The sequence below is a fragment of the Falco naumanni genome, chromosome Z, assembly GCF_017639655.2.
Source record: "Falco naumanni isolate bFalNau1 chromosome Z, bFalNau1.pat, whole genome shotgun sequence".
Lineage (NCBI taxonomy): Eukaryota > Metazoa > Chordata > Aves > Falconiformes > Falconidae > Falco > Falco naumanni.
The window spans coordinates 7,438,032-7,465,898 of record NC_054080.1 but is presented as its reverse complement, the minus strand read 5'-3'; the positions used below and the strand labels follow the sequence as shown (position 1 = coordinate 7,465,898).

Genomic DNA, 27,867 nt, shown 5'->3' with positions numbered 1-27,867 from the left:
CTAAACCCTGGAAAGTGCTGAGAGTTCCCAATTCTTTTCCACTTAAAGAACCACTTTCTTTTTAATAAACAGTACTGAACAAAACAGGAGTTTCATAAATGTAGAAAGCCTTGTAAAAATATTTTTAATTACTTAAAATATTGTGAAACAAAAGCAGGTGAGTGAGATACTTCCTGTTACTTCTTACATACACTTTCCCATTTTCTTGCTGTTAAACATAATGGAACTTTCTATTCAGGTATGTTAGCATGCATGTGTCAAAGCAGTCCTTTCAATTACTCTGTAGAGACAATTCTCAAGGTCTTAAAGTCTAATGCAGACTATCTTATTTTCATCATAGTTTGTCAATTTAATCTACCATAAACTGGCACTGCTGCCAAGTGGGCAGGCCTTCACCAGCCACTCACTGCACTCGCCTACCCTGTGCTACCATCAGTGCTTGGACAGCTGCCTGGTAAATGGCAATAAATGGGCTTGCACAGGGTATGTGGCTGGTACATAGGTTTGGTAGGACATTTTTGGCAAACTGCTTCTTGGCTGCCTGTTTTGATTCACTGCTACTGGATGCAGCAGTCAATCTTTAGTTCTTTTGTAACAGTCATAGAATTATGCAATCACAGGATGGTTTGGGTTGGAATAGACCTTTAAAGGTCACCTCGTCCAACACCTTGCCATAGGCAGGGGCATCTTGCCTTGGATCAGGTTGCTCAAAACCCCATCCAACCTGACCTTGAACACTTCCTGGGATGGAGCATCCACAGCTGCTGGGCAACCTGTTCCAGTGCCTCACCACCTTCGTGGTAAAGAATTTCTTCCTTATGTCCAATTTAAATCTACCCTCTTTCAGCTTAAAACCCTTACCTCTTGCCCTGTTCCTACAGACTCTGGTAAAAAGTGTCTCTCCATCTTTCTTATAAGCTCCCTTTGTATATTGATGCCAAAACGGCACAGGCTAACTGCTCAGAGACAAATTTCGTCTTTAAGCAGCAAAGGTATTTATTTCGAGCAACATTGTGGAGCTAGCTGATTCACACCAGACAAACTAGCTCCGAAGTTTTCAGTGGAAAGTCAGGTAACTTACACAGGTTGTGTGAGAGGTTGCAACATCTTTACGTACATATTAATTTGATTTTGACATCTAATCATTCTATTCATAATAGGTGGGATCTGGGTGGAGTAAACCTTTGTTCAAAGATTTCTTGACTCAAGGTCTCCTTATCTCCTTCAGGTGCCCACCTTATCTTTCCTAATTATTCAGAGTACATTCCTTTACTTTAACATCTTAAGTGGTACATTCCTTTAACATTGGCAGTGGAATCTTTTCTTTTTCAGAGTACTTTTCTTATTATTCAGAGTACATTCCTTTAACATCGACAATGGAACCTTTTCTAATTATTCAGAGTACACTCCTTTCTCAACACAGAGCATCACCCAGAACATTGTACCAAAGTCATCCTGACCAATCTTTTTAAGACCTTGCTCTGTTTCAATATGAAATGTTAATCTGGATCTTCCACCTCTTCTTTTTTGTAAGATGCTTGTTCTGCAAGTGTGTGACAACAACATACATTATTCTTAGTGACACTACTGAGCTATGTGGATCTTCCCTAAGCATTGCTTAGAGCTGCCATATGCTATTTTGGGTGATTCTGTGGCCTTCTTATATCCCATTCTCTGCGTATCTTCTCTCCATTGCTTTCATACCTTTGGAACAATGAAATGAAGTGTTATGTAGCACCATTGTTGGTATAAATATGAACAGAAATGGAGGTTCTAAAATTAATATTTTTTTTAACATTTTGAACTTGGACTGTTATTTACCAGTTGGAATTAAGAAGCATACTGTCCTACTGTGTGAGCATAATTGCTACTTAAGCAATTATGATTTTTATCCATGAAAGTGTTAGTTCCTCAAATACTCCCTATCAGTAATTTTAATACCTTCTTTTTACATAGGACCACTGATGAACTATTGACTGAATCTTATGCATGGTTTCTTACAACTGAAAACAGGAAGATATCAGTTACAGAGAAAACATATTGACTGAAGGTATGTATTTATGTAAATTGTACATTGTTATGTTCTGAAATTGACTTTCTATGAACTATAAATGCTTAAAAAGTTCTAACGGGGTGGTTAATGAGACCTGTGAAGTTCATAGAACATGCTTATTGGTACTAATCAAGAATATATGTGAATTTTTATTGATTGAAGAAAATCTAGCGCATGCTACATTTAAGTTGAAGAGTAAGAAGTTCTAAGCAAACTTTGCTTAAATTGACTGTTTTATAAATCCTTATTTCTTTATGACAGCTATAAAAATGGCTAGCTCTTAATTATTAAGAAATGGAAAGGTATGAACTTTGGATTAGTATAGTTTTGTAAGAAGTTTGAGTAAAGTATGTTGTTGTAGTAAGGACTTACACGGCTATTGTGGAAGCTAGTTGAGGTCACTGTTTTTGAAATGCATATTGTACTTTGTAGCATTTGCTTAGGTGCAACAGTTCCTAATATTTATTACATTTGGAGCAGAATACAGTCTGTTCTGTAATATACATAAACCCCTAATAACCTCTCGACCCTGTGAAGAAGGGGTCAGAAAATGTGGCCTATCTATCAAGTTGCCTGAATCTCTTTTATCTGTATAATCAGTCAGTTTCTCTCCACTCTTTTTATTGCCTTGTCATTAGGGCATAGTAGTACAAAAATCTAACTTGAATAAAAAGTTGTAATCATTCCAAGAAGGACTGAGTGGTTTAGTGGTACAGTGGATTATTTGAAATATGAATAGTAGGCTCTACATTGTTTTGATTCTTACCATGCAATTTGACTGGAAGCACATGAGTTGTATCAGGTAATGCAGATACAGGGGATGGTAAGCAATACAGCTCAGTTACTTCTTTTCCTCTGATACACCTGTCTCTGGTGCTCACTGTGATGGAAAAAAAAAAAGGAAAAATCATTCTGGTCTGCCTTGATATTAAAAATCATATTATTTGTTTAATCCCATTCCATGGCACACACTTGCAAAGTAATAGACTAACTTGGAACAAACTTAAAGTTTCTGAATAAAGTTCAGCTCCAACTGAGGCAGGATATTGTAATGACATTTATTACCAGTAGATAAACTAGGGAAAAAATATCATTTCAATATATGCTCCCTCCATTTTCTATCCCTGAACTCTTTCATCATTATTCAGAATACATAACATTAACTACTTTTCTCATTGGATGTTTTGTTTGTGCTTGTAGCATTCTCCATAGTGTTTCCTGTTGGTGTACCAGTGAATGGAAGCTTGTGCTGTGACCCAGCCAAAAACAGATGGTCCCAGCAAGCGTAATTTGCAGATCAGTAGAAAAGAGTTGGAACTCAAAGGTTCAGGGTATAACTCTTATATAAAAATAGATTTGATCACTCATGCTTCTGAAGGGTATTCTGCTAATTCAGTTTTAGGCAGTTAAGTTAAAAAATATATAGATTGAACCTTAAAAGCTGATTGCAGTGTACGTTTCCAGCTTGACTCTTATATGGCTTACTACTTTTTAACTTTAAAAAGCTGTAAAATGTTATAAGAGTAACATAAGAAAAAAGAAATATGCAAAAATGTTAATGTGACCCCATGTTGTGGTTTAACCCTGGGTAGTGACTATGCACCACACAGCCACTCGCTCACTCCCCACCCTGGTGAAATGGGAGAAAGAAGCAGAAGGGTGGAAGTGAGAAAACTTGTGTGCTGAGATAAAGACAGTTCAATAGGTAAAGCAAAAACTGTGCATGCAAGCAAAGCAAACCAAGGAATTAATTCACCAGTTCCCATCAGCAGACAGATGTTCAGCCATCTCCAGGAAGGCAGCTCCATCACATGTGACAGTTACTCGGGAGGACAAATGCCATCAGACCCCACTTCCTTCTTCCACCACTTGGCATGATGTCCTGTGATATGGAATATCCTGTTGGCTAGGTTGGGTCAGATGTCCTGGCTGTGCCTCCTTCCAACTCCCTGTGCCCCTCCAGCCCTCTCTTGCTGGCAGGGCTGCAGAAACTGAAAAGTCCTTAACATATTGTAAACATTACTTGGCAACAACTGGAAAACATCAGTGTGCTCTCAGCATTGTTTTCACACCAAATCCAAAACATGTCACTGCACCAGCTACTAAGAAACTTAACTGTATCCCAGCTGAAATTAGGACACCCTAGGAAAAAAGTTTTTACTTTTTTTTGTCTGTGATGTTCCTCTCTCTTTCTCTCGAGAAACTTGAAATGTAGCCTTTGTTTGGGGGAAAAAAACCACAGAAACCCCTTAAATCTTTAATTTTCAGTCCAGTTTTGTTCTGAAGCAAAAGATTTATTTCATATGATAGGCAAGTAATGCACATTGTTTACACTGCAGTTCCACTTCTTGGCTGGTTGCACAATTCATTTGAGCCTTGTAATTATGTAAGGAATAACACAGTGCATGGTGTTCACTTTTAAGATATTTATAAACATTTGCCCTCTTAATCATGAAACCAAAGGCTAAGTGCTTTCTGCACTAGAGAATTTAATATATCTTTACAGTAGTTTAAGATGATAGGGAGGAGGACCCCTTTCTGCATCACAAATCAGCTGATTGTCTTTCCTTTTTACACAGTAATTTATGACCTGGTCTGGTTCCAAAGAGGCATTTATTTTTGCCTGTGTGAGTGCATTTAGTTATGATTCCCTCTCCCACCTTTTTACACTGTTGCCTCTATCATTGAAATAGTATCCTTCACACAGTATCTTCTCAGAAGCAATGGTAGAATGTATTTGGGCTCTCCCTGAGTATTCATGAGTCATACTGACGTGGCATTTCCGTGGCATATACATATATGTGTGTGTATCTATATATGATTTAAACAGTATAGAGGTAAACGAACTGCACCATGAAGTGTGAGGTGTTTCTTTCCTGAGCTGACAACTGCAGGTCTCTTCGTTGCCTTCTGATATGGAGCTTCAGGCTGGAGTGAGAGTATAGGTTAAAAGGTCCTTGGGAAGAAGGAAGTTCCTTTCACTATAACTATTCCTTTATTTTCCTTTCTTTCTTCTTCAGCAGCAATGGAAAATTATTGTGGATAAATATTCTTTAGAAGTGCCACTTGGTTTTGCTTTTTTTTTTTTTTTGCTTTTGTAGCATTATAGTTCTGATGACTTGCACTTCCTGCCAAGAAATAAAGATGTAACATCTGATAATGTAAGTTATCAAGTGAGACAAAGCTGGATCAAAATAGAGAGAGGATGCTCTGGGAAGATAAAGGCCTTCTCTGGGCTACTAGTCAAAAAAGTAATTTATATATGGCTAATGAATTAGGAAGAAGCTCCTGTCTTAAAAAAAATACAAATATTAAAAATTTAGCTTCCCTGATAGTTACAGAACCGCAAACCAGTGAGACACAAGGTTTAATTTTGTACTATTTTGATTACTATTAAGTAGACATGGTGTAGTCATACTTTCATTTCAGTCAGTATATTTGTACCGATCTACAGATGTCTTTCGTATCTACTACTTCCATTGTGTTTGCTAGTGCTTAAACCCTAAATGATACATAATCTGTGTTTTTTGAATGCATGCAGCTAGCTAGTGGCAGTCAAGACATAGTCAAGACTAAGTACTTCACTTAAGGAGGCTTAAACCAATGTTCTTTTAATTAAAACTGGGAATACCATTGGTGTCTGTGTTACTCATACAATTTTTTCCCCTCCTTTAAGTGATCTTTTGATCAGATCCTTTTTTTGGAATAAAAGAACATACAGGTCCAATCTGATGCAGAGCTGTGGTAGAATCAATATACTGCTGAGTATCGAAATTGTGCTTTGGCTAGCAGTGCTAAAAGAGAGAAATACAGTGAAATGTTAAAACCCTTACTCTTCAAGGAAACCAAAATAAAAAGGCAAGCAGGAGGATATCTGGCCACGAAGATGAGTGATCATGGAGAGACAGTTGCCAGCCCAAACTGTTAAAAGAACACTAAACCACTGCTGTATTAGTAGAAAGTGTAATTCTCTTGCTGTGGAACTCGGACCACCATCTAGACATATACCTCTGCATTTCATAGTGATTTTATGGATTCCTTAAAGACAGGCTTTTATTGTTTTGGTGTATTCTGAGTAGTTACCAAAGAATCTTTTGAAACTACTTGATTAGTCTTAAATTAGGCCTGTACATGGGACAAGCAATCTGAGGTATTTAAAACAAATACTTAACATGAGGCTTCTGATGCAAAGCATCTTGGTTATTTTGTTTTCTTTTTTCAGAGCAAGTAATATTTCAGTACCTGACTGTAACTTTAAATAAGTCAAAATACTAAGAAGCAGTAGTCTTTCAGCTGATTATAGAAACTGGTGTGTCTATGTGGAGAAAATATTTTACATAAAAATGTATTATGCTTTGATTAATCCACATAAACTTCAAATAGAATGCTAATTATACAATACTGTGCCTCATCAGAGAAATCAATTACTTTTAAACTGATATATGTGAAGCAGGGAGTTATGTTATCAAGCTTACTTTGAAGACAAGCCAACAGAGAGGAAAATGATTACAGATCACATCCTTTTGTGGAAGCTTATTTGCCTTGAACCTATTTCCTGTTGTCAAACGGTAACCTTTCTCAGACGGTTGCTGATGTAGTTGAATATAAAGTTGCCCTCCTTGAAATTCTGATTTATATTACATGTTAGCAGCAACCATTTGGTCAATCTTAGAAATGTAAAATGATCTTGAAACATCTTATGAGATCTACTAAATTGAAATTATTTGTATAATCTTTTTCTTAATTCAGTTAGCTTATGACATGCAATTGTCACCTTTTGCAAGCAATTTTTTCTTCAACTTGAAAGTGCCGGCTTCTTTACACACAATTACAGTTGTTGCTTTGCTAATCCTGTGAGTCAGTCTGCACTAAACAAGAAGCTTATCTCAAATCCTTGGCAGCTTCAGTGAAAATTAAAAAGCATGCTTTACTGTAGAGGTTGTCAAGAGTGGAAATAATATTTGTCCAGTCGGACAGCTTGCTTTTGTAGTCGCTAAATGAAAGTTGAGATTCTGTCTCTTCCTTGAAAGCTTCTGTGTCAAGAAGGTAATTTGGACTGTTTGTGGTTTGACAGGAATTATTAAAATCAGATGAAGTGAAGGGAAGGAAGTGTGAGAAAGCAAAATTGACAGTGACACTCTCTATTATTTGCAGCTTGGATCATGATGACTATGTTGATATGATAGATTCTAAATGTTAAGTTCACTGTTGGGATATGTTAAGCAGCACATACAGTAAAATGCAGTTATAGATGATTTTTCTGACTTAATGCAAAGCCATCCAGCATTTATTTTCCTTGGGAAACCTGAGAGAGGGAGTGTAGCAGAAAATGAAAGACCAGAGGGGCAAATAGAAAGAAAAAGGGAGTGGTTCAGAAAGAATTTTTCTCCTTTGTGATTCAGTTCAACAACTCTTTATCCTTTCTTTGAGTTCATAAAGCTTGCTAGTATACTTACAGCAGCAATATAACTTAGGATTAAGAAGTAATGGAACAGGTCATAAAATATCTTTTTCCAATTAATTTTGCTAGGAATTTTTTAGCATTAACACTTTTGCATAGAGTGAGCTCAAGTCTTAAAGAGTGCTGTTTCGCATCAATTTTTCATGACTTGCATCTTGCATGTTATTTTTAAATAGTGATCTTTTCTGCCACTTTGAGATAAATAATTTAAAAATTAAATTATTGCAATATTCATATAGCTGAATTTTTAATTGCTGAAAATATATTAGCTGTACACTGCATCTTTTGGTGTCTAGTGAATATACAATATATTATTTAATCTTAATCCTTTGTTTTATCTCCTGGTTGTATAGGTAAACTTTCAGTTTTTGAATAGGCATCTGAACTTAGTGCATAAGTAAGACATGTGATTAGTCAAGTTTGAAGGTTGCTTTCATTTCTGTGTGGTTTCCTTTTCTGTTCTCCAGTACAGGACTGTTGTGAAAAATTCTATTTTGGGGCAATTTTCCTTGTAGAGTCTTACGATTTTATATGAAATTAGAGAACTGAAAGGAAAACAGGTGACACATGAAAGTCTTTGCTGTTATTTAGCATAGCCATAGCTTCATACCTTTCAAACGTCATGCAACGTTTGAACAGTTAAGCCATGCCAGTATAGCAAGTCCTGTCTCTCATCTTCACCTATCTGTGCAGTAGAGTGAAGCGTATTAGCATCCAGAGTGATTTATCTCCCAGAACAAAAGAGATAAGGGAGCAGAATGACTGAGGGAAAAGAGGTTATACAGAATTGTTCACACACTTGCAAAATAAGGACTGTCATGAGAGAAGAGGGTGGTGTTGAAAACACGGTGGGGACACTGGTAAAGGAGGTACTCCAGTAACAGAGCACATAAAACTCATGTTGTGAGAAGAAGGTGCCAAATGCTGGTGTGAGCTGGAAGGGACAATGTGAAACACAGACCACCACCCTGAAATAAGAGTGGTTTGAAAATATCTTTACAGGACAATCTTAGAGGGAGGTAAAAGACACAGCCATGAGCTACTCCTATGTAAGAAATGAAATATATAGTTCTGTAGTTGCAGAAGCACATATTTGTACTATCAAAAAGTTAGATTAATGTTAGAGTTTTCTGTTTTGATGAAAATAGTACCTACCAGCCTGAGGTGCTGTCTCAGCTGTGGTTGATGCTTCACGTAGTAAAATGCAGTCCTTAGGATAAGGAAAAGTGAGGAATGAGATAGTATTCCTGTTTTAATAGGGGTAGGTGATTTACCCAACTCCTGTTCTATAGTGGAATTAGTAGTGTTTAGTAGAACTAGGAATCAAATTCTACTCACAAGGGTGTGACACTTGCAACTGAATATGTGTCCTGTAGGGAGCTAGCCACTGCTGTGTTGGTCATGTGTAGCAGGCAGATAAATCAGGCCAGTTTCACACTTCAAAGCAATACTTTACTAATTGTTATCAGTCATTACCACATGAGATTAAAAGTTAGTCCTTAACAAGCTTTCCTAAACTGCTAGTATACAGTACCACAAAGCTGATGCAGCATAACTACCACTGATGGCTTGGGTCCTTAGTTACCGAATCTGATGATTCTTAGTTGATGATCTTAGTTACTGAAGTAGCCAGCCTCAAGCTCTTAGTGAGAGAATAAACCCAATAAGCAACTTCCTCCCAGGTTTTTTTGTTTGTAATTTATGCTTCTTCTCAAAAAGATAGGGAGGATCTCATTTGTCCTCAATGCAACTGATTTCATTTTTTCAGATCAGGACTTGTTCTGGCTTTGCCCAGCATCTTTTCTGTTTATTCTGCAGGATTCTTCTGGTCCCAATAGACATATTTCCTGCTTTATTTGTATATTGTTCTCCAGTCTTGCATGTGTTCCTGTCTGCCCATGTTTTCTTGAGCCCATTTTGTGCAACTGTACCATAAGGTTTTTTTGTTCCTGCTTCTGTTTAGCTGAATTACAAAATGCTTACACATTTTCACAGGTTATGTTGTTAGTAGTTATTATGGTGATATAGGATGCTTATGCACTTTCAGCAGTTATGCTGTTTTAGTGACCTTGTGTCCTTTTTTCAGTGCAAGGGAATATTAATTATGTCATACTTAAAATGGTGGATATGGATTTGCTGTGCCTAGAAGCATGGGTTCAGCAGTCAATTGGAGCTGTGAGATGGCATTCTGATGTTAATACTGAATGGGAGGTGACAGAGTACACTTGAGCCATAGTAGTTTATCACCTGACAAAAAGCAATAATGAAGAAGTAGAGTACCCAGAGAGAGGAAGAAGCAAGCTATCTGCCATTCATGATGAAGCATTGATTGGTTCTTAGAGATACACATACTCTGTTACCTCCTTCAGCTACTGATAGGAGGGTAGGTACTGATAACTCCTGGTAATTCATTGTAAACAGCATTATCTTATACTCTTATACCTGTGTATTATGTAGCCTATTGTTAACTATGAATTGTGGTATAAAAGTGTATGCGTGAAAGACAGTCCCTTGAAGACACTCCCCCCCACCCCCCCCCACCCTCCCCAAATGCATTTCATTTGGGGGCAAACAGTGATAAATGTCAACTATACATCTTTATATTTACTTCTGTATCTCTGTGTCATCATTCAGTGGTGGTATTCTTTAGATGCATTATGTGCACAACTACTTCCACGTGCAGTTAGGGTTGGTACACCTGCCCTTCCTGAATGTGCAGATTTTACCGTAGCATTCAGCAAAACGCTTATAATTTTGAAAATATCCTAAACCTGTTAGAATCCACCTCTGTCTCCTGCTGTGTGGTACTTATCAAAGGGGAGGTTAGTTGTATCAGGCTACATCTTCTAATGGCTGTCTGTGGAATTAGTCTGAAGAGGAAGGCGAGAGAAAAACACAAACCCTAGCATTTCAGTATTTACAGTGTTTTCAAATACAAAAGGTAAGATATTTGTTTAGAGATTCAGCACACAGTGGATCAGAGTAGACGCTCCTGGCAAAAGTGAATATGAATTATTTTGCATAGTTCCACGGTTAATTTCAGATTCCTCATTGCTTGTTCATGTTAGTGCGTAATGGTTGTACTGACTTTTATTCTTAATATAAACAACACAAACACATTTCACAATTTATACAACATAGTTTTTTTACTGCAAGTGTAATACATGTGTTTACATTTTGGCATAGGTTAGTCTATGAAGATGTAATTTAACATTTCAGTTCCTACTGAAATGTATAGCTCAGTTATCAGCTGAGACACCTTTCCTTGTATAATTGATTTTTAGTGCTGGGCTTTCAGTTCTGGCAAAGGTGTGTCTTTTTTTAATTTATTTTTTTTAAAGACACAATCATAATGTAGTGCCAGTCTTGTGATTAGCAGAAGTTCACTTTCCACCCCCTCCTCCCCACAAAGGTTTATTCAGCGAAATTTAAGGGAAGGGGCCTGGAATCTTTTCCTAAAGACATCTCCTAAGAGATGAAGATACAGGTCACCAAAGGCTTTTGGTGGGCATGGTCAGCAGAATCTAGTGCACACAGTGATTAAACACATCTTTTTGATTTCTAAGGGATAATCTCCCCTTTACTCTTCTATCGGTGTTTTATGTAAAGGACTCGTTTACTTTGATAGTATGTGGTGGCAGTTGATACCAGTACCACTGGAGCTAGAAACGAATGCTGTATTTTTGGAAAAGTAACATGTTAATTTCCTGCCTGTTTGTGATACCAGCTGTTAGAAGGTTGTTGAAATAGAAAAGTAATATGAGCAGCAAAGTTTTTCTAAAGCAATGGTGTTATACTAAATAAGCCTTTTCAGTATTTTTAAAACATGTTGGTAGGCTGTCAAAGTGAAAGAAATTTCAACATTTCAGAAGTCACATAAATGAAATTTCACTTAAATGAAGTTTGAGTAAAAAGTACATGAAAAATATCAGCATTTTTTATTTTTCTGTACTAAATTTTACTGTCCCATCATAATTATTTTCATACCATACAGGATCTGCTTCTTATTTATACAGCAGGGACTCCTATATCTGTCACAAGGATTTTGAGAAAATGCGAGACCTATTCAATAGTTTTGAACTGAGATTTTTTTGAAACACTGAGTAGCTCTAAAAATAAATATCTGAAAGAAGGGATTCCTGTGTTGGCTTACTAAATTATGTTCATCTTCAGTAGTATGAATAACATTCAAATTCACTAATCACATCTTTTTGACCAGTTACACAAGGCATTTTCTGGCACCTATTCTGGTGTCCGTTACAACAATGCAAGCATGATGACTAACTTGCGTATTAAGAAGGGATCAGGAGTAGGAGCCTGAAACTGTGGGTAATTTAAGTTAGAGCTGAGAAATAAATGTCTAAAAACTGAATCAAAATCAACAGTAAAATTTGTAACAAAGTTGACAATGAATATATGGTATAAAGAAATAAAGTTGCTTCAAATGAAGGTAGAGTTTATTGTCAATAAATGGACTAAACTTCAAAGGAAGAAGTCCTTTGGACTATAACAGAGAAAGGCCTCGATTTTCTTCTTTTCCATGTACAGTTCTTACCACACCATGGTATATTTTGGAAAATAACTGAATTGTTTTATCTACAAATACTTTCTGTTTATCTACAGATACCTTCTGTATATTTTATGCTGATGACAGCTAAAAGCTGAACTTTAAATAATAGAATTTAAGCCTAACACAAAAAATACTGTAATCTGTGTTGAATTAATATTTGGGGCTGGAAGATTAAGTTTAAATGGACAAGGAGCTTGAGTTTCCATATAAGTAACGTAAGTATTAGTAAAGTTTGTCAAGACCTGTCTTTTCTGCTTCTGTTTATCTTACTTTTCCATCTTTTTCCATGTCCTTGAGGGCATTCAGTTGTAGACAGTGACCTTCTGCACTGCTTTCTGAAGCTGAAATAGGCCCGCAGATTGAAAAACAATGGGCTGAAGACTGCTTTGTTATCTAGGAAGCCAAGGTAAATTACATGTGGAATCATAGAGCCTTCCTTCTTTAAAGTGATTCCAGTTATGGTTGATTTAAGTACAAGAGTATATGATTGTTTATGAAAAATCTTGAGATTCAGTCATACAGCAGCTATTCCAAGGTAGAAATTCTGTCTGGATGTTTTGAGACCTAACAAATACCTTTTCAGAACCACTTATGTATCTTTTTTTGCCTCCTCCTTTTTGATAGTTATTAGCTATTTTTTCCCAAGCTAGGAGATTCATAATAGTTGTGTTCTTTCTGCCTTTGTTGTGCTACTTCAGCAAAGCCAGGAGAATTACTTTTATTGTGTATATGTCCTCAAACAGAAATAGACTTGTCATAAATATATCTGAAAATAAGAACAAGGAAGTTTGTGAACTTAGGTTTGGAAATACTATAATTTCTGTATTTTTTTACTTCAGATGTCTATATAAAACTACGTTAGTGGCTTGAATGGAATTCACAAGTTTATTAAGAACTCCCTCTCCTTTGGTTTTTGTTTTTTTTTTTCTAGTCAGCTATTTGAAGTGATCTGACTGGAACATGAACATAACACAGATGCCTTTATGAAATAATCTTAAAAAAAATCAATGCTGCAAAAATTTATTTCTTCAGCTCTTTAACTTAAACAGTTTAAGAAAGTGTAAATGTACAAGTGTAAGAAAATATGTGTTTAGTTGTGTAAGTTTAAAAAAGTGTGTATTTGCGAACTATTAATGTATAGTCATTTTTCTAAAACCTATGTAATTGTTCTTTGAAGTTATAATTTATCTGGTTCTTCTTTGTTCTTACACCTTCCCTAGTAAGTATTGTACCCAGATTATGTCTGAAAGGACTTTCAGTATGCAGAAGCCCAACACAGGAACATCTGACCTTAGCACTTTGTATTGTTCGTGGCACGGCAACTGTAGTCTGTTGTCCTACTTACCTATACCTTGTCTAATATCTCAGTCTAGGCAATAGCGTTTTGTGGTAGGTGAGAATGAAACAGTAAGCAAGAAAACTGGGGTTTTGAGGATTTGCTTGCCCAGCCTGCTGTATTCAATAGAGTTGCAGCTGGATGTGGGGAACACAGGCGGTGAAAAACATGGTGTATTTTAAAAGACTCCATAGTCCTGGGGAACACCAAGAACTGGGTGTAATTGGATAGTTTGTCAGTGTGGCAGCATTTGCTTATGAAGAGAGAATGTGATGACAAGTGCACTATTTCTTCTGTAATATAGGAGTTTTAAAGAAAAAATGCCTTATCTAAAGAATTACTCTCAGTGCCTCACTTTCAACTTTTTTTGGGGGAAAAAAAGTGAAAACTGAAAAATTGGTAGTCAGATGTTGTTTCTTAAGAGAACAAAAAGTTGGCTATTTAAATAATTTTATGTGGAAAGCATTAGATAAAACAATCACAATAAAATCAATAATGCATTCGATATAATTGAAGGTGACAAGATACAACCTTTCTAGTATGATTTTTAAGTAGGCTTTAAGAATTCTGTTAACTAAAAGGGGGAATAAAGAAGAAAGCAACAGGAACAAATCAGGATATACAACTCCCTTTCCCTTTTCCTCCCTTCCCCATTTTGTGTACCGCTTAATTACAAAGATCTTGGAAAACTTACTTTGAAGAATATATGTAAGTGAAGTTGTAAACAATGTCTTTAATAGCCATCTTTCAAAGTAAAAGTGAAAGAAATATTGTTCTGTTTTGGTAACTGAAACTGTCTATTCATTAATTAAACTAATGAATAGTAAATCCAAAAATACCTTTTATATACTTCTTAAGATCCTATTTGTATGCCAAGTATTAGCGAGTCATCTGGAAATTTTTAGAAATGTAACATGAATATGTTTCATTTCAAACACCTAGAAAATGAGTAACAACCTTTGTCACAGAATGACATTTTGATTTTGATAATTTATCTAATTTGGCACAGGAATTTCTGTGAGGAAGAACATATAGGCCTCGACCAGATCATTGTGCTATTTATCACGTATTTTCCAACTTCAGTGATGACTAAGGTAGAACTCCTTGAGTCAATGTTTTTTGTTAAGGAACCTGAAGATTTTTTTTAATTGTCAGCTGAAAGAGGTAGAATTCTTGTGGGAGAGACCTGGAGGGCAGTAGTTTGCAAATGGTGTTGTGAAAAGCAATATCCCTTGCAGTTACACTCTCTCCTTTCTCACACTTCTAGTATTCATGTTTAGGCTACTGTGCACATTGTTTCAGTTCCTCTGTTACGTGGAACAGTGCTGTTCTCAAACACATCATAGTCATGAGTGTCTCATCTTCTGCAGTTTTGGTGCCTAATTATTGTTTCATTATTTTCAAGAGGAATCCACATATATCAACGTCAATATTGTTGTATTGACTTTTTTGTTGTTTATTTTCCTTCCTTTGCCCCTGTGTTTCTGAATAACTTCTTATGCAACATGAGGCAGCAGTATGCAAATAAATGCTTTGAAAACTTACTCAGAAAGGCAGACATAGAAGTTACACAGTTCTGAGATTCAATGGAGAAACATCTTTCCAACTAGTATATTGTATGCTGCTCAGTTAGGTTCTCATTCTGAGTGAGGTTTCAAAACTGCTTGATGAAGCTGGACCTCTGGATTTTATCATAACTTGTGTCCTGAAACTCTGCCTTGGGACATTGCTCTGGCAATGTCCACGTCCTTACTTTCATCAGACCATTCTGAGTGCAGTAGCTGACATTTTCAAAGAGGTTTGATGTGAGGAAATACCTTTGATGATTGTTTTAAAGCTGAGGTCTCCCCAACCTCACTGGTTGTTTTTTGAGTATGGTTTGTCAACACTTGCATCTGAGTGAGCTGAAGGACCACAGGTAGCCTGTCGTAGTTTTCTTTGGTACAAGGAGGAGAAGAGTCAAGCAGATGCTCCTGGATGTGACAGAGGTTAGTCCTCAGTACTTAAACCCACTTTGAATATATTTAGTGTAAATGCTGGTGAAGTGTCTCAGAGTCTCTATCAGGTTGCTTATTCTGCTTCTGCCAATTGGAGATGAGATATTTCCTGTTTAAAACACTTGGAAGGTGTGATTCATCTGCCAAACAGCAAGCATCCTATAATCAATTAATTTTTCTTCAGTTAAACAATACTTTTAGAGATGTGTCCTCATATTTGGTAAGGTGTTCTCTCCAAGTGCCTTTTCTATATGTCTCAGCAGTCCCTAGCTGGTAGATGCTTTTGCCATGTCACTTTGTGCTCATTTCTCACTCACATTTTCATCAAGTTCCTTTCTGCAGGAAGTCTTTGGAGACATGACTTTTTCCCTGCTTTCCAAGATCTCCAGATAGCACAAATCAGAATGAAGATTACCTACACAGAAAGTGCTAGCTGTAATCACTGAATGCTGAAATCAGGACACAGCTGTGTGACCCCTCCAGGAAGGCTGTTGTTTGCCATACATACTTCTGAAGTACCAACTTCATCCAGTCCCTGACATTTAAGGATCTAGGGTCATCACTTTCCATGTTTCTAGCATCACAGCATGACTGCATCTTTAATTAGCAATACCTAATGTTTTAAGGCATTTTCTCATATTGGATTACAAATTCTGGGCATGTTCAGCAATCAGTTACAGGGATTTCTTTTCCATTTGTGCAACTATTTCCCTGAATCTTACTATATAACTTAATTATCCCTGAGTCTGCTACTCCTCTGCAAAACTTGGCTGAAATGGAGAGGAGCATGCACCTGGGACAGCAGCGAAGTTTTCTTAGGAGTTCAAAGATGGAAATTGCATCCTTAAGATAAGTCTGATTTCATCTATCGGCTGCTTTGAAGGTTGGGGTGAGAGACTGAGAAGCTTGATGTTTCCATTGCACGCTCCTGGATGTGGAGTATGGGGGAAGCAAGCAGATGCTTTTTATTCAAACACCTTGTCTTGCAAGCTTGAAAATACCTCACTTGTTCTAGATTGTGTGTACTCCAGTATATATATGCCAGCGTAAATGGTGAAAGGAAGTAGAGTGTCATTACTTTACTTGTGTTTTTTTTTTTTTTTGAAGGAGAAAGAAACAGGAGTTGAAGGGAGCTTTTGAAGTTGAAAATCGTAGGTGAATAAGTAGCATGTGACTGCATTACCCTCTGGTATCTTAGTGATGTAGTGGGCATGTATGGCATGAAACTTTACAAGTTGAGATGTGCCAGCAAGAACTAATTTAAACTTTTTATTTAAGAAGTGAAAGATTAAAAAAAAAAATAAAATCTGCTGGACATTTGCAGTTGTCAGTAAAATGTTTCATATGACCCTGTATAGAATTTAGTAAGAAGCTTTAATAATAGTATTTGGAGAAGAAAAAAATCCATGACATTTATACTACTGAACAAGCCTTTAAGAGCGTGACTATAAACTTGGACACACTTAAGAGACATCTCTATGGAGAATTTCTGTATTTCATTTTTATAAAATTGGCATTTTTCGAGCTCACAGCTTTAAATTGAGAAGTAATGGAAGAAAATAGAATGTGTGGGAGTGAAGGGACTGAAATGTAGCCTACCTTTTAAAAGCTGTGGTCACAGACTTCTTTTGTAATTCTTTTAAAATATAATAGTTTCATTGGAAGGCTATTTCCTGTTAAAATTCTAACAACTCTGTATCTGATCTACTGAACTACAAGACCTCAAAGGTCTTGAAATATCTTTCCTTTAAATACCATTGTCGTCAAAGAGTATTGTGTCAGGATGGAGGATTTTTGCAATAAACAAGAAGAGAAAAGGCTTTTATCGTCTAGTATAGAGGTAGCTAGTATGTATTTGTAAGTTTTTTTGGTTGAAAATGGTATATGTTAGGTTCTTTACCAGTGTGTTAAAAGATCAGTTCCTTCAGTACAGTCCTTATAAATCTGTGCAGTTTTAGACATTAGTGACAAGCAAGATGGGAAGGCTGTAGCAGGTGTCTTTGAGAGCGTCGTTCTGAGAGGGATTTGGGGGTTTGTAAAGTATTGCCTCTTTTTTCTGAGTTTGTAAGTTTCACAAAATGAGAAAACTTGCATATTATCCCTAAATAGCATCTCTTATTGCCACAATTGGAAAGACAATTCTGCGGTAGATGCACTGTTAGTCTTGCACTTGTATTCTTGTCCTTCGGGAAAAAACACAATACCGTGCAGTCTATATATGGGGAAAGTAATTATTGATCTTGGACATTTTCTCATACCAGTATTCGAAATTTACTGAATACTTACAATCCTCAGCTGTAGCTGTAGAAAATAAATTAGATACTATATGCATTTTGAAATTATTCTAGTTACTGTATATTTACTTGGCAAATAAAACCAGGATGATAAGAAAACAGAGTAGGTATTTCTAACCAGGCTTCGAAGAATCTCTTGTCTATGCATTAGTGATTACTTTACTGATTGGTAATTGTTTTTGTAATTGAAAAGTATTTTTAAAACATCCATCATTCATAAAGCATATCCTTTTGACAATGAGATTGACTGATGTAGTCTTCATTGGGGAAAATGGCAGAAGAGGATTTTATGCTGTGTTTGTGTTTATGTGGCAATGGCAGAAAAGTTAGTTACAGAATTTTTTTTGGTAAGGCCTTAAACCATATCCAAAGAAGACAACATTGTACCAGGTTTATCCATTTTTTTACCTTATCAAATGTAACGGAACTACAAATACACACAAAAAAAGATTATTTGAGAATAAGGATCTTGAATCCTTCTTTTATCTCTACTAAAGGAAACCGGGGGTGGGGGTGGGGGTGGGTGGGTGGGGAGGGGTGTAGAAAAAAAGGGAAAAAAGGCACACTTGTATACAAAGAGTTGTTGCACTTGTGGTTTTAGTAACTGTAAAGACTAATATGGTAGGAGAAGCAACTGAGTTTTCATAAGTAGGATGCTTAATGTTTGTAGACTTCTTGTTTAAGAATGGCTTATTTATAAATATTGAATCTTGGATGTTGTACACTGTGGGATTCCAGCAATGGGATAACTAGCTGAGAGACAAAGATGATATAGGACTGTTTCATTCAAGAGCTACTCAGAAAATAGCCATTTCTTCTCTTCTGAAGGTTATGAAATCATGTTAGGCTTTATTCCTTTCTTCTGACATAACTCCTCAGGAGTTTCCTTGCAACTCCAGATGGCATCTTCCTCGTTTGAAGTCGTTGCCTTTGACCAGTAGTGTTTGATTAAGTTTATGTAAATGAGAATTCTCTCCTTGTCTTTGAATGTCTCTTACCAGTCCCAAGTAGCAGGAAATCTGAAAAAGCAGTGCTGATTCTTTTGCTTTATATTCATAACATTTCACTCTCTGTGGCTGAAAGAATGGGGGAGAGGAAATAGGAAGAACTCATGGATCTTAGGGTTAAATTATTGTAGGTACATATGTCTAGAAAACAGGATTAAGCAACATAATTTGAAAAACCCACAGATATTAAAAATAATAGCATATGCTATTTGTCAGAAATTGCATTTTTACAGTCCTTTTTCAAGGCTTTAGGCAGTATTGATGATTCAGTGGCTGATACAGCTGCCATAGATCAGAGCACTGCATTATGATATTGCAACTTTAGGTAGAAGGCACAGCTTTCTATTTCATCCACAGTGAGGACTATGTTTCTTCAGTCCCACTGTGGATTGTATCTTATTCCCACTCTCTTATTTGCTGTCTCTTAAGAGTGGCAGAATCTGGGAGAAAACCTGTATTCAGTACAGTTACATATTTAATTATGGATACTTAGAATCTCTGTGTGAAAGATATAAAGGAAAATGTGTTGTGTGTGGTGAATAATAGCTGATAAATATAAAAGTAGCATTTAAATGCAAGTTCATGACAACAGCAAACGTGGAAAGTCTGAAGGGGGAACATTGTAAGACGTTTTTAATAAAACTTTTTTTCAGAGTTATTTGTGGTATTCCGAATAGTTTGTAAGTACAACCCTCATGAAGACTATTTTTTGTATACATTAAATGTTGGGGTTTTTTTACTGGAATGTTACGATATTCTTTTTCTGTATTATACTGTGCACGCTTCAGCGAAGTGTGGGAAATCGGTGAATCTGAAAGGTTAATTGGAAAATTTAAATAGAGATCTTCAATACCTGCCTATTAGCAGAACCAAAAATAAGTTGTGTTCTTTTATAGAAAGAATTTTTAATTTCTTCCTTTTCTTTTACTAGTCTTTATTTTAAACAGTGATACAGTTTTGAAAAGGATTTTTACCACAGAAAATTGGGTAAGAAGCTTTTACTGTGTCAGAGCAGAGCTCAAGAAATTATGATTTTTAAATGTATATCTTGTGTAAGCTCTATGTGGTTTCCAAAAAAACTTTAAATATTCAGACAATGTGGAGTCCAGAACAGTAGGAATTTCACATTGAATGGTATTATCTCAGGCCATTGCCATCACAGTTACTGCCTGCTGTGCAGTTGCAGATGACATCTTCTGTGCTGTAAAGCGGCTGGGAACAGTTGTGCAACTAAAGATAGATAAAGGAAATCATTGTTAAGATGATGGTTTGAAAGTGTAAGCTGAGTGATGAAAAATCTTGTCAATTCTCTCATCCCCTTTTAGTTTTGCAAGGATGCTAGGACAATAAAGATAACTCCTGTAAGATAAAAAGCAGCATCAGAAAAAAAACTTCAATGATTTGGCTAGCCCTCAGTGCATACACTGCTGCAGTTTGAAATATCCCCGTTTTCAAATCATGGGTACATTGACATCCTCTTTTTAAAATAGTGCTGATGGTAACAATCTTCTTTTATTGTCCTGGGTGTGGGTGGAATGAGAGCTCTAAGGGTAAAACTCATATAATGTTAAAGTAAATTTTCAGTATTTAGATAGGCTCTAAAGTAACAGTCCAGAAAATTTGATTGCCATGGTGCTTGGATTGCACTTAGACAAAGCATGTTTTGCTGAAGTGTGGAATATTGTATGTGGGGAAAATGTTGTTAAATTAATAAATATATTAGGTAATAGTGTCTAAATATTTTATATGTGCAAGTTATTGTTTAAATTCAAAATGTAAGTAGTTATTTAAGTTATCTTGAAATATACCAAAGGTAGTATTTGAAGGATTTGGAAATAATTGTCTCATATAAGAACTGAAGTACGTTTGCATTAGCTGAATGAAATTAATGACAGGTCATGAGTTCTTAAATCTTGAATGACTTTTTAAAGACTGAATTGTGGTGTTGTAAAATAATGAGATTTGGTTTATACAAATCTTGATTTAGAAATCAGTGAACAAAATATCAATGTGCTGGGTTTTTTTACCCACTAAAGAGGTTTGTTTACATATGTATGCTGGTTGTGGTGAACAGCAGAAGTTATGATACTACCAAAAATTTTTGCTGTAATAAGTCAGGAATATAAATTAGCATAACAAAATCGAAGAGGTTTGGTTGGTTGTTTTTTGTTTTTTTTTTTTTTTCATTCTTCAGCTATTAGGCACAAACTTGGTATTTAATTCTCTGTGTCCAATCATTTATGTTCAAATTAACTGGGGTTCATTTAATTTTTTTAATTGTTTGTTTTCAGTCTCATGGAATAAATCTGTTATATATTGCCTCATATTCTGGCCTTAACAAGCAGGTTAGAAATACTGGGAATTAAGACCTTGTACCCAAGTATATATTATTTACTTAATGTGACACCCCATAAACTGTTGGTTCCATTAAATATCTGCCAGTGCTTAAGCAGGAGATTCTGTTTAGGTTTAGATAACTTCTTTAGATTATTTCATACACAGTACTGTCTGTATAAAAGCCTACCTCTGAATTTTATTGAAACCTTAATGGTTTGGTTTTTTCTTTTTTTTCTGAAAACCTACTGTGTAATTTGCTCAAGTAGGGGCTATAGTGCTCAAAGACTGATCTCTTCGGATTTGCATTGTATGAAGTGGTATCCTGCCTAAAGCTTCTTAGGCATAAATGTATACAGGGTATTTGAAAACCCTTGAAAGTTTAAAGTTCAACTGGAAGTTTAACAAAGTACAATCAATAATTTTGAGAAACCATGTCTAACTTTCTACTTACTGGTTTAGTTGTGTAATGATTTTCTTGGATCTTGAATATGTATGTACTATAATCTTTTTTTTCAAAGGGCCTAACAGCCCAGCTGATTAATTTTCCATTAGACTTAGACAATTGATTCAGCAAGAACTTCAGGAAAACTAAAGTTTGAAACTGTATTTAGATTTTTTTGTGCCCCGCCCCCCCCCCCCCCCCCAGGTGTTCTGTGTAAGTGTAACACAAAATTTGCCTGATACTCTCCATGGTTGATGCTGTGCTTTGATATCTGAAACCCACTGAAGTCAAAACAAGAATGTTAACTGACTGAAGTGCCATAGGGAAATAAAGGAGTAACAGTACTGAGTATTTACCGATAAGTAAGTCTGTTAACATTTAAAAATATTCTAAAAATGCTAGAATGGATTTGTATGCCATAAACACAACCTAATAATGTTTTACCCAGTGTAATGAAGGACTCATAATTTAAATTTAAAAATAATAGTGTTTGTGCCTAAAAGTGTGGGATGTCTGTTAACTGCATATTTACAGTATGTTAGCGTATGAATCTATAGTTAAATATTGTGATTTATTACATAATGTAGGTCTATTGTACATGTGTAAATTCAACAAAAGTGCTCATACAAAAATCTATGCAAGTTTTAAGTCCACAGAACTTTTACAAACTGTATGTCTGAGAAGAAAATGCTTATTATAGTAAATATAAACATTACAGATTAATCTTGGAAATGCTGTGGAATTTCCCATGTGTGTTTTTAGTGGAAGGTTTTCACAGTGATGTTTATTGGGTCTTTGTATCAGAATGTATCCAATTTGAACTAAGTATCATTTTATATAGGACCTCTATAAGAAGATTGCTTCCTTTTGACTAACATTGAAAAAGAAAGCCTTGAAAAAAAAGAAAAAAGAAAAAGTGCTCTTCAGTGGTAAACAGTATATGAACTGAAAAACCAAGAAATATCTGTGTTATCAACTTGAATGTTCCATGTTTTTTCAGATACATGTAACTGTTTTTGATAAAAATTGGTTCTTAACTCTAGGCTGCTTAGAAGTGGGGAATTCTTACAGTGAAGTTAAATTGCATTGATACTGTGAGTTAAGAGACTGAAAAATATTTCTTTCTTAGGTACGCTGTACAGAGGTTCAGTTTCTTGAGTAGCTACCAAAAAGATTGACAGCTACATAATTTTAATGGTGAGGAATAGTCCTTTAATATCTTTTGAAAAAAACTATACCTATTACAGATAGGGACACACAGAGTTGCATCTGAAGCAGGTTCTCTAAGACTATTTGTCTCAAAACATAACAGTATCTCACCGTAATAGTAAAAAGAAAGGTGATGGAATGATACCTTTTATACAGCATAAGAAGTGCTGAATTAATCTCCTTTGCAGAAGAAATGGGTTATTACTGTCCAAAATACTTCAGAATAGTTTGGAGCTTCAAAACAAGAGTTCTTCTGCTGTATTATTACAAATAATAAGAACTGCAAGATATGGATTTATATCTTAACAACAATTTTATTTTTTTTACTGTCAGAGGAGGGCTGTGGGATACAGGCTATCAGGGAGCAGCAATGACTGGCTGCTCTTTGAGGGCCTTGAGAGAAGGGGAATAACCCAAAGGGCAGGGGAGAGGCCTTGCCACCTGATGCCCATCCTAATGCCCCCAGGAAAGGCAAGTGGGGCAGGCACTGAAGTGACAGTAGTTCCACTGAGAGTCCAGATCATCAGGCAGTTAAATCTGATTAGTGTACCCAGGGCCCTGACACTGGCTACACTAAATAACAATAGAGTTTCTGTGCAATCTGTATTAATCTGTATCTTGCTGTACTGATGTTTTCCTTCTGAAACGTTTTTTTGTATTTTGCTTGTTCATGTGATAGTCTTGTATTAGAGAAATTCTTAGATTTTTGTAAGAAGAAATTCCCGTTGACCATCTAAACCAATATTTGAAAACTGAACAATCAGATCTTACTTTTTCCCCCATAAACGAAGACTGAAAGGAGTAATTACCTTGTTTTGACAAGTGAACTGAAGAATTTTGACACAGAAGTCTTACAGGAATGCATACATGAAAACTAGGCTGTCATGTTTACAAGGTGATTTTTTTCATATGATGAATTTTTCAAACAGTAAGTGGTCTGTAAACTATACCGATATTTTTCTGAGGAGCACAATCTTCTTTTGGCTATCTGGTAAGGAAAAGAGGTAGGAATAAATATTAAAATAAAGTTTTGATTGTGCAGCTATTTTATGAAAACTCAGAATCATTCCAAGCTGTTGTTATATTTGCATTACATGTATCTATTCTACAGTACATTTTACACCAATCATTGACTGTTCTACAAGTATAGTTGAATAAAAGATGGGTTTGAGGTACAGGTGTTGAATGAAGTTAGCAACACAATCTGTATAAGCTCAGATATTCCTGAAGAGAAATTTTGTGTGACCGTGTCTGAATACAAGTAGTATCATACATGAGTGAACAACTGTATTTTCAGTATTCCTTTTATTCTGTAAAGCACTAGTTAATGTTTTCCATTTAACTTCTAATTACAGTGTCTTTAATTGCAGTAGCATCTGTTAAGGTACTTTGAGTCTATATTCAAAGACTGATCTTCCCTCATTGTATTACATGACATATTTGGTTTACATCCAGACTTCTTAACCAGAACGGTGACTTGAGTTTCAGCTACATTTGAAATGTTGTTATTTGCACAGGAGTATTCTGTGGCTTCTGAGAATTTAAGAAAACACTATATCCGTGAAATATTTTGTAGTATTGTGCTGTTAATTCAGATGTGTGAGATAGTAGGCTTCAAAGGACTTTTGTGTTAGTTCTGACTTTTTTTTGAAAGAGCAAAACCAGAATCACCAGTGTCATTTCTATTGAAGAAATGTACAGTTCTGCTGCTTCTAGGTTTACATTTGTATTTGACCAAAACCAGTCATCTTGACCATGCATCTTAATCTGATGTTCTTTGGGAGCATGTGTCTTGTAGACTGTTGACTTAGAAAAACTCTCGATCTGTTTCTCTAGTAGTTGCCTCTAAGTAAATTTCCAACTGTAATTGCTTCATAAAAGAATATTGGTTTTAAGAAAAATAGTGTATTTATTTGTTATATTTTGTTGCCCAGACATAGTGTGCATCTGAACAGTTATGTTTGTTCCTCATGCTGTTACTGCAATATGAATAGTATTACTAAATACTATATAGTAGACATGAAATACACTGGTTATTAAAAAGTTAACCACTTTTTATGTATTTTTTTCTTTTACCTCAGTAGTAAATCATCACTTGTTGTAAAATCAATGTCATTATTTCTCAAAAAGAGAGAATACAGAAAAAGAGAAAAAATAATTCTGTTAATGCTTTGCTTCTGATATAAAAACTCCTTGGATTTAGTGGCCTAGTTTGAGAACACCAGTGGATTTAACCTGTGTTTTGGCACAGTTTTTGTTGAGTAAAATGTGTACAAAGCAAGATGACACTTGTTTGCTGGTAGTTTGTAGTGGTTTGGTCAGGATTTTTATGTTCTAGTTATTTGCAATGATTGCTTAATTTCAAAAAGCAATTCCTCCTTGGACAGAAATTATAAGCACAGAAAAAATAAATTTGCCCTCTAATGTATCTCTTTTTCCAATTATAATAGTGAGAATTTTCTTTCTAAATCTTAGAAAAAACCCACCAAAACCTGAAGAAAGCTACTAATCTGATTAAGGTAAAGGAACTGATTCTTTTAAATCAGGAATACGCAAGATACAAAATTTATCTCTGTTTTTATTTTACAGGTGTTCCTCTCTGTAGCACTGTGCTCAGAAGCATGGACAAGGTTTACTATTCAACACTGATTTTGTAATTCCCTACATAAATGCTATCCTTATTAAGCAAAGTACTTCCAAAGGACAAAATATTGTATATTTTGGTACTTGTAGTCTGAAATTTTTCATTATAGTCTGAATTTTTTCAATATTTAACAACTTTTCTCTGTGTATTTTACAGATTCTGAAAATGGAATGGGGAGGAGAGTATTCTCTTGATTCTTCCAATTTAGACTGTTTGTTAAATATCCTTCCTGGAGAATTGGAGTTTCAACAAATTCTTAATGATCTTGATGAAAAAATTAAGAAGAACTCTTCTAGGTAAAGAGTAATCTATTATCTGAAATACCAGTGAAAGTCATTACATTTAGGAAAAAATATAATTTTTCTTTCTTTTCTAGTTGTAGGGTAAAATTCTGATAATTATTTCAGTAGTCATTTTACATTAACCTCTTGAGCATTTAACAAATTCTTAAATGCTATTTAATTTTTGTGTTATAGTCTCTCTCTGATATTTTTAATAGTTGAATCATCTTAATCTCAGGAATCGTTGCAGTAGGTGTGTTAGTGAATGAAGAAAATGTGTACTCCCATGACAGCTATATTTCTTACAGCTATGAGATAGAATTTTTATTCACTGAAAGAATACAGAATTTTACAGAAAATCAAAATTTGAACTTGATATGTTTTTTAAGCATTTCTAATGGAAGTAGAGAAAGCAAGTAAGTTGATATATATAATCTTTCTTATATAAGCCATTATTTTACCTATTTCAGTTAAAACTGTTATGCTGCAATAGATGTTTCTAACTAGAATTTGTTTTGTAATATACTTTATTGTTCACTTCTTTGTAGTGTACTGGTTTCCAAAAATCAGTACTATAGAAACAGTGGAGTACTAAAAGAATTATTTGTTGATGTGGATTTTTTGCATGAGTACAAAAAAATCAACTCAAAGTTTTGTACCTTATTTGAGAAGTGGTGGCAGTGTGTTGTGGCTAAACTCTTTAGTACCTTTGAAATACTTTGAAAATCTGGGAAATATACTATTGCGGACCACTGCATAGTGCAGTTTCATATTACAATTTTCCAGCTGTTGACATTAGTGAAATGTAGATACTTAGATTTAGTTGATGTCATAACATAACTACAGGTACTTAAGTTTGAGTTGCTATGGTCTTGTATATCTGGGGAAAAAACCAGCACCAGCATTTCTGGCAGATATGTTGTCACCTCTTCAGTTACCAAATAAAAGTGATTTTGTCATCATTATAAAGAGCCAGCCTGAGAGTTAGAAAGGTTCTCATAAAGATCAGTCTTTGGAATGCATGCTTTACTGCTATTTTTGCTTTTAATGTGTGTAAAAGGTATGCTGCTGGTTGAGAAAACTTTTGGCTGTGAGAAAGCAGGCCAGCAGTTTGTTCCTTTTTATATTACTTTTTATCAGTTAACGTTTTATGTTACATTTTACATTAACATCACAGTGAAACTGTACATTTTTAAGAAGGCTGATTGTCATTGTCTTAGATACAGAGCCCTGCAAATTAGAAGGGCCTTTCACTGTAAGTTTTGTAGGATCCAAATGGGATTTTATCCAAGGAAAGAAGGAAGGTGGATTAAGGTGTGGTACACAGCAGCACGTGTCAGGAAAAGCTTTGTATTTCTGCTGAATTGACACTTAAGCTAGTTTTTAAACTAATTTTCACAAGGAAAATCAGAAAGCAGCCCTGTAGTTACCAGGGATATTTTGTTCCTGTAATATGTCAGTTTCAGAAATGGAGAGGAGTTTAAAAGATGGACAGCAGCTGATGTGACTTTTGAATTAAAAAGAGTCCTTTTATTGCTAATACATTAGAGGTAGCATGGAATGAAATCATTTTCAAGTTACCATTGATCTTTGTAAGTGGTATGATAAGAGCAGCTCTATGCGCTACGGTGATACAATTGGAATACAATCCATTTTTCATCAGATAGATTTATGATTTTATTATACCACAGAGAATAAACATAATAGTATACAGCATATATATATATATTTTTAAATAAAACATTGTGTAAAAAAATTATGAGCCACAAGTGCGTAAATCACTTGAATGCTCATTTATTGCCTTCCAACTGAATAGCTTTTATAAAATCTTGTGACACGACAAATCAGATATGCTTTCCAGCAGTTGCATTAACTTCAGTATTTTTGTTTTGTACCAATTCTATTTGATGCTGTAACCAAAAAAAAAAAGGCCATCTGTGTAAAATTGTTTAATTTGTAAGTTTTAAGGGAGTAAGTTTCATTCATTCACTGTTATATAACAGCTTTTGCCACACTTGAACGTTAACTTTATTTTTACAGCAGTTTATAGAAGTAAGTGAGTATGAACTCTCATAATTATTGTCACTGCTGGCCAGTTTTATGTGCAGTGATAGTCTCAGGTTATTCTGAAGTGTGGTTTCATTCATGATTTCATCAGGACAGCCATTTGTCTTCAGTCTTTGCCCTCATATTTGCTTTGACTTTTATTGTTTTTTCCTAATTGGAGGATTAAGAA

The 27,867-nt window shown here is 35.3% G+C and overlaps 1 protein-coding gene across 4 annotated transcripts in view; it reads left to right on the top strand.

The window, feature by feature from the left end:
* Positions 1 to 27,867, top strand: part of KIAA0825 (KIAA0825 ortholog) — a 253,339-nt gene that overhangs the window by 9,098 nt on the left and 216,374 nt on the right. For 2 of the 4 annotated variants that reach the window (XM_040580892.1, XM_040580895.1), the window contains exons 2-3: positions 1,957 to 2,050; positions 25,507 to 25,646. In XM_040580892.1, the coding sequence (XP_040436826.1) occupies positions 25,516 to 25,646 (131 nt within the window). In that variant the 5' untranslated portion in view covers positions 1,957 to 2,050; positions 25,507 to 25,515. Of the gene's footprint in view, positions 1 to 1,956; positions 2,051 to 12,399; positions 12,491 to 16,524; positions 16,573 to 25,506; positions 25,647 to 27,867 lie in introns of those variants that run through there. The other 2 variants (XM_040580893.1, XM_040580894.1) reach the window with 2 other exon arrangements.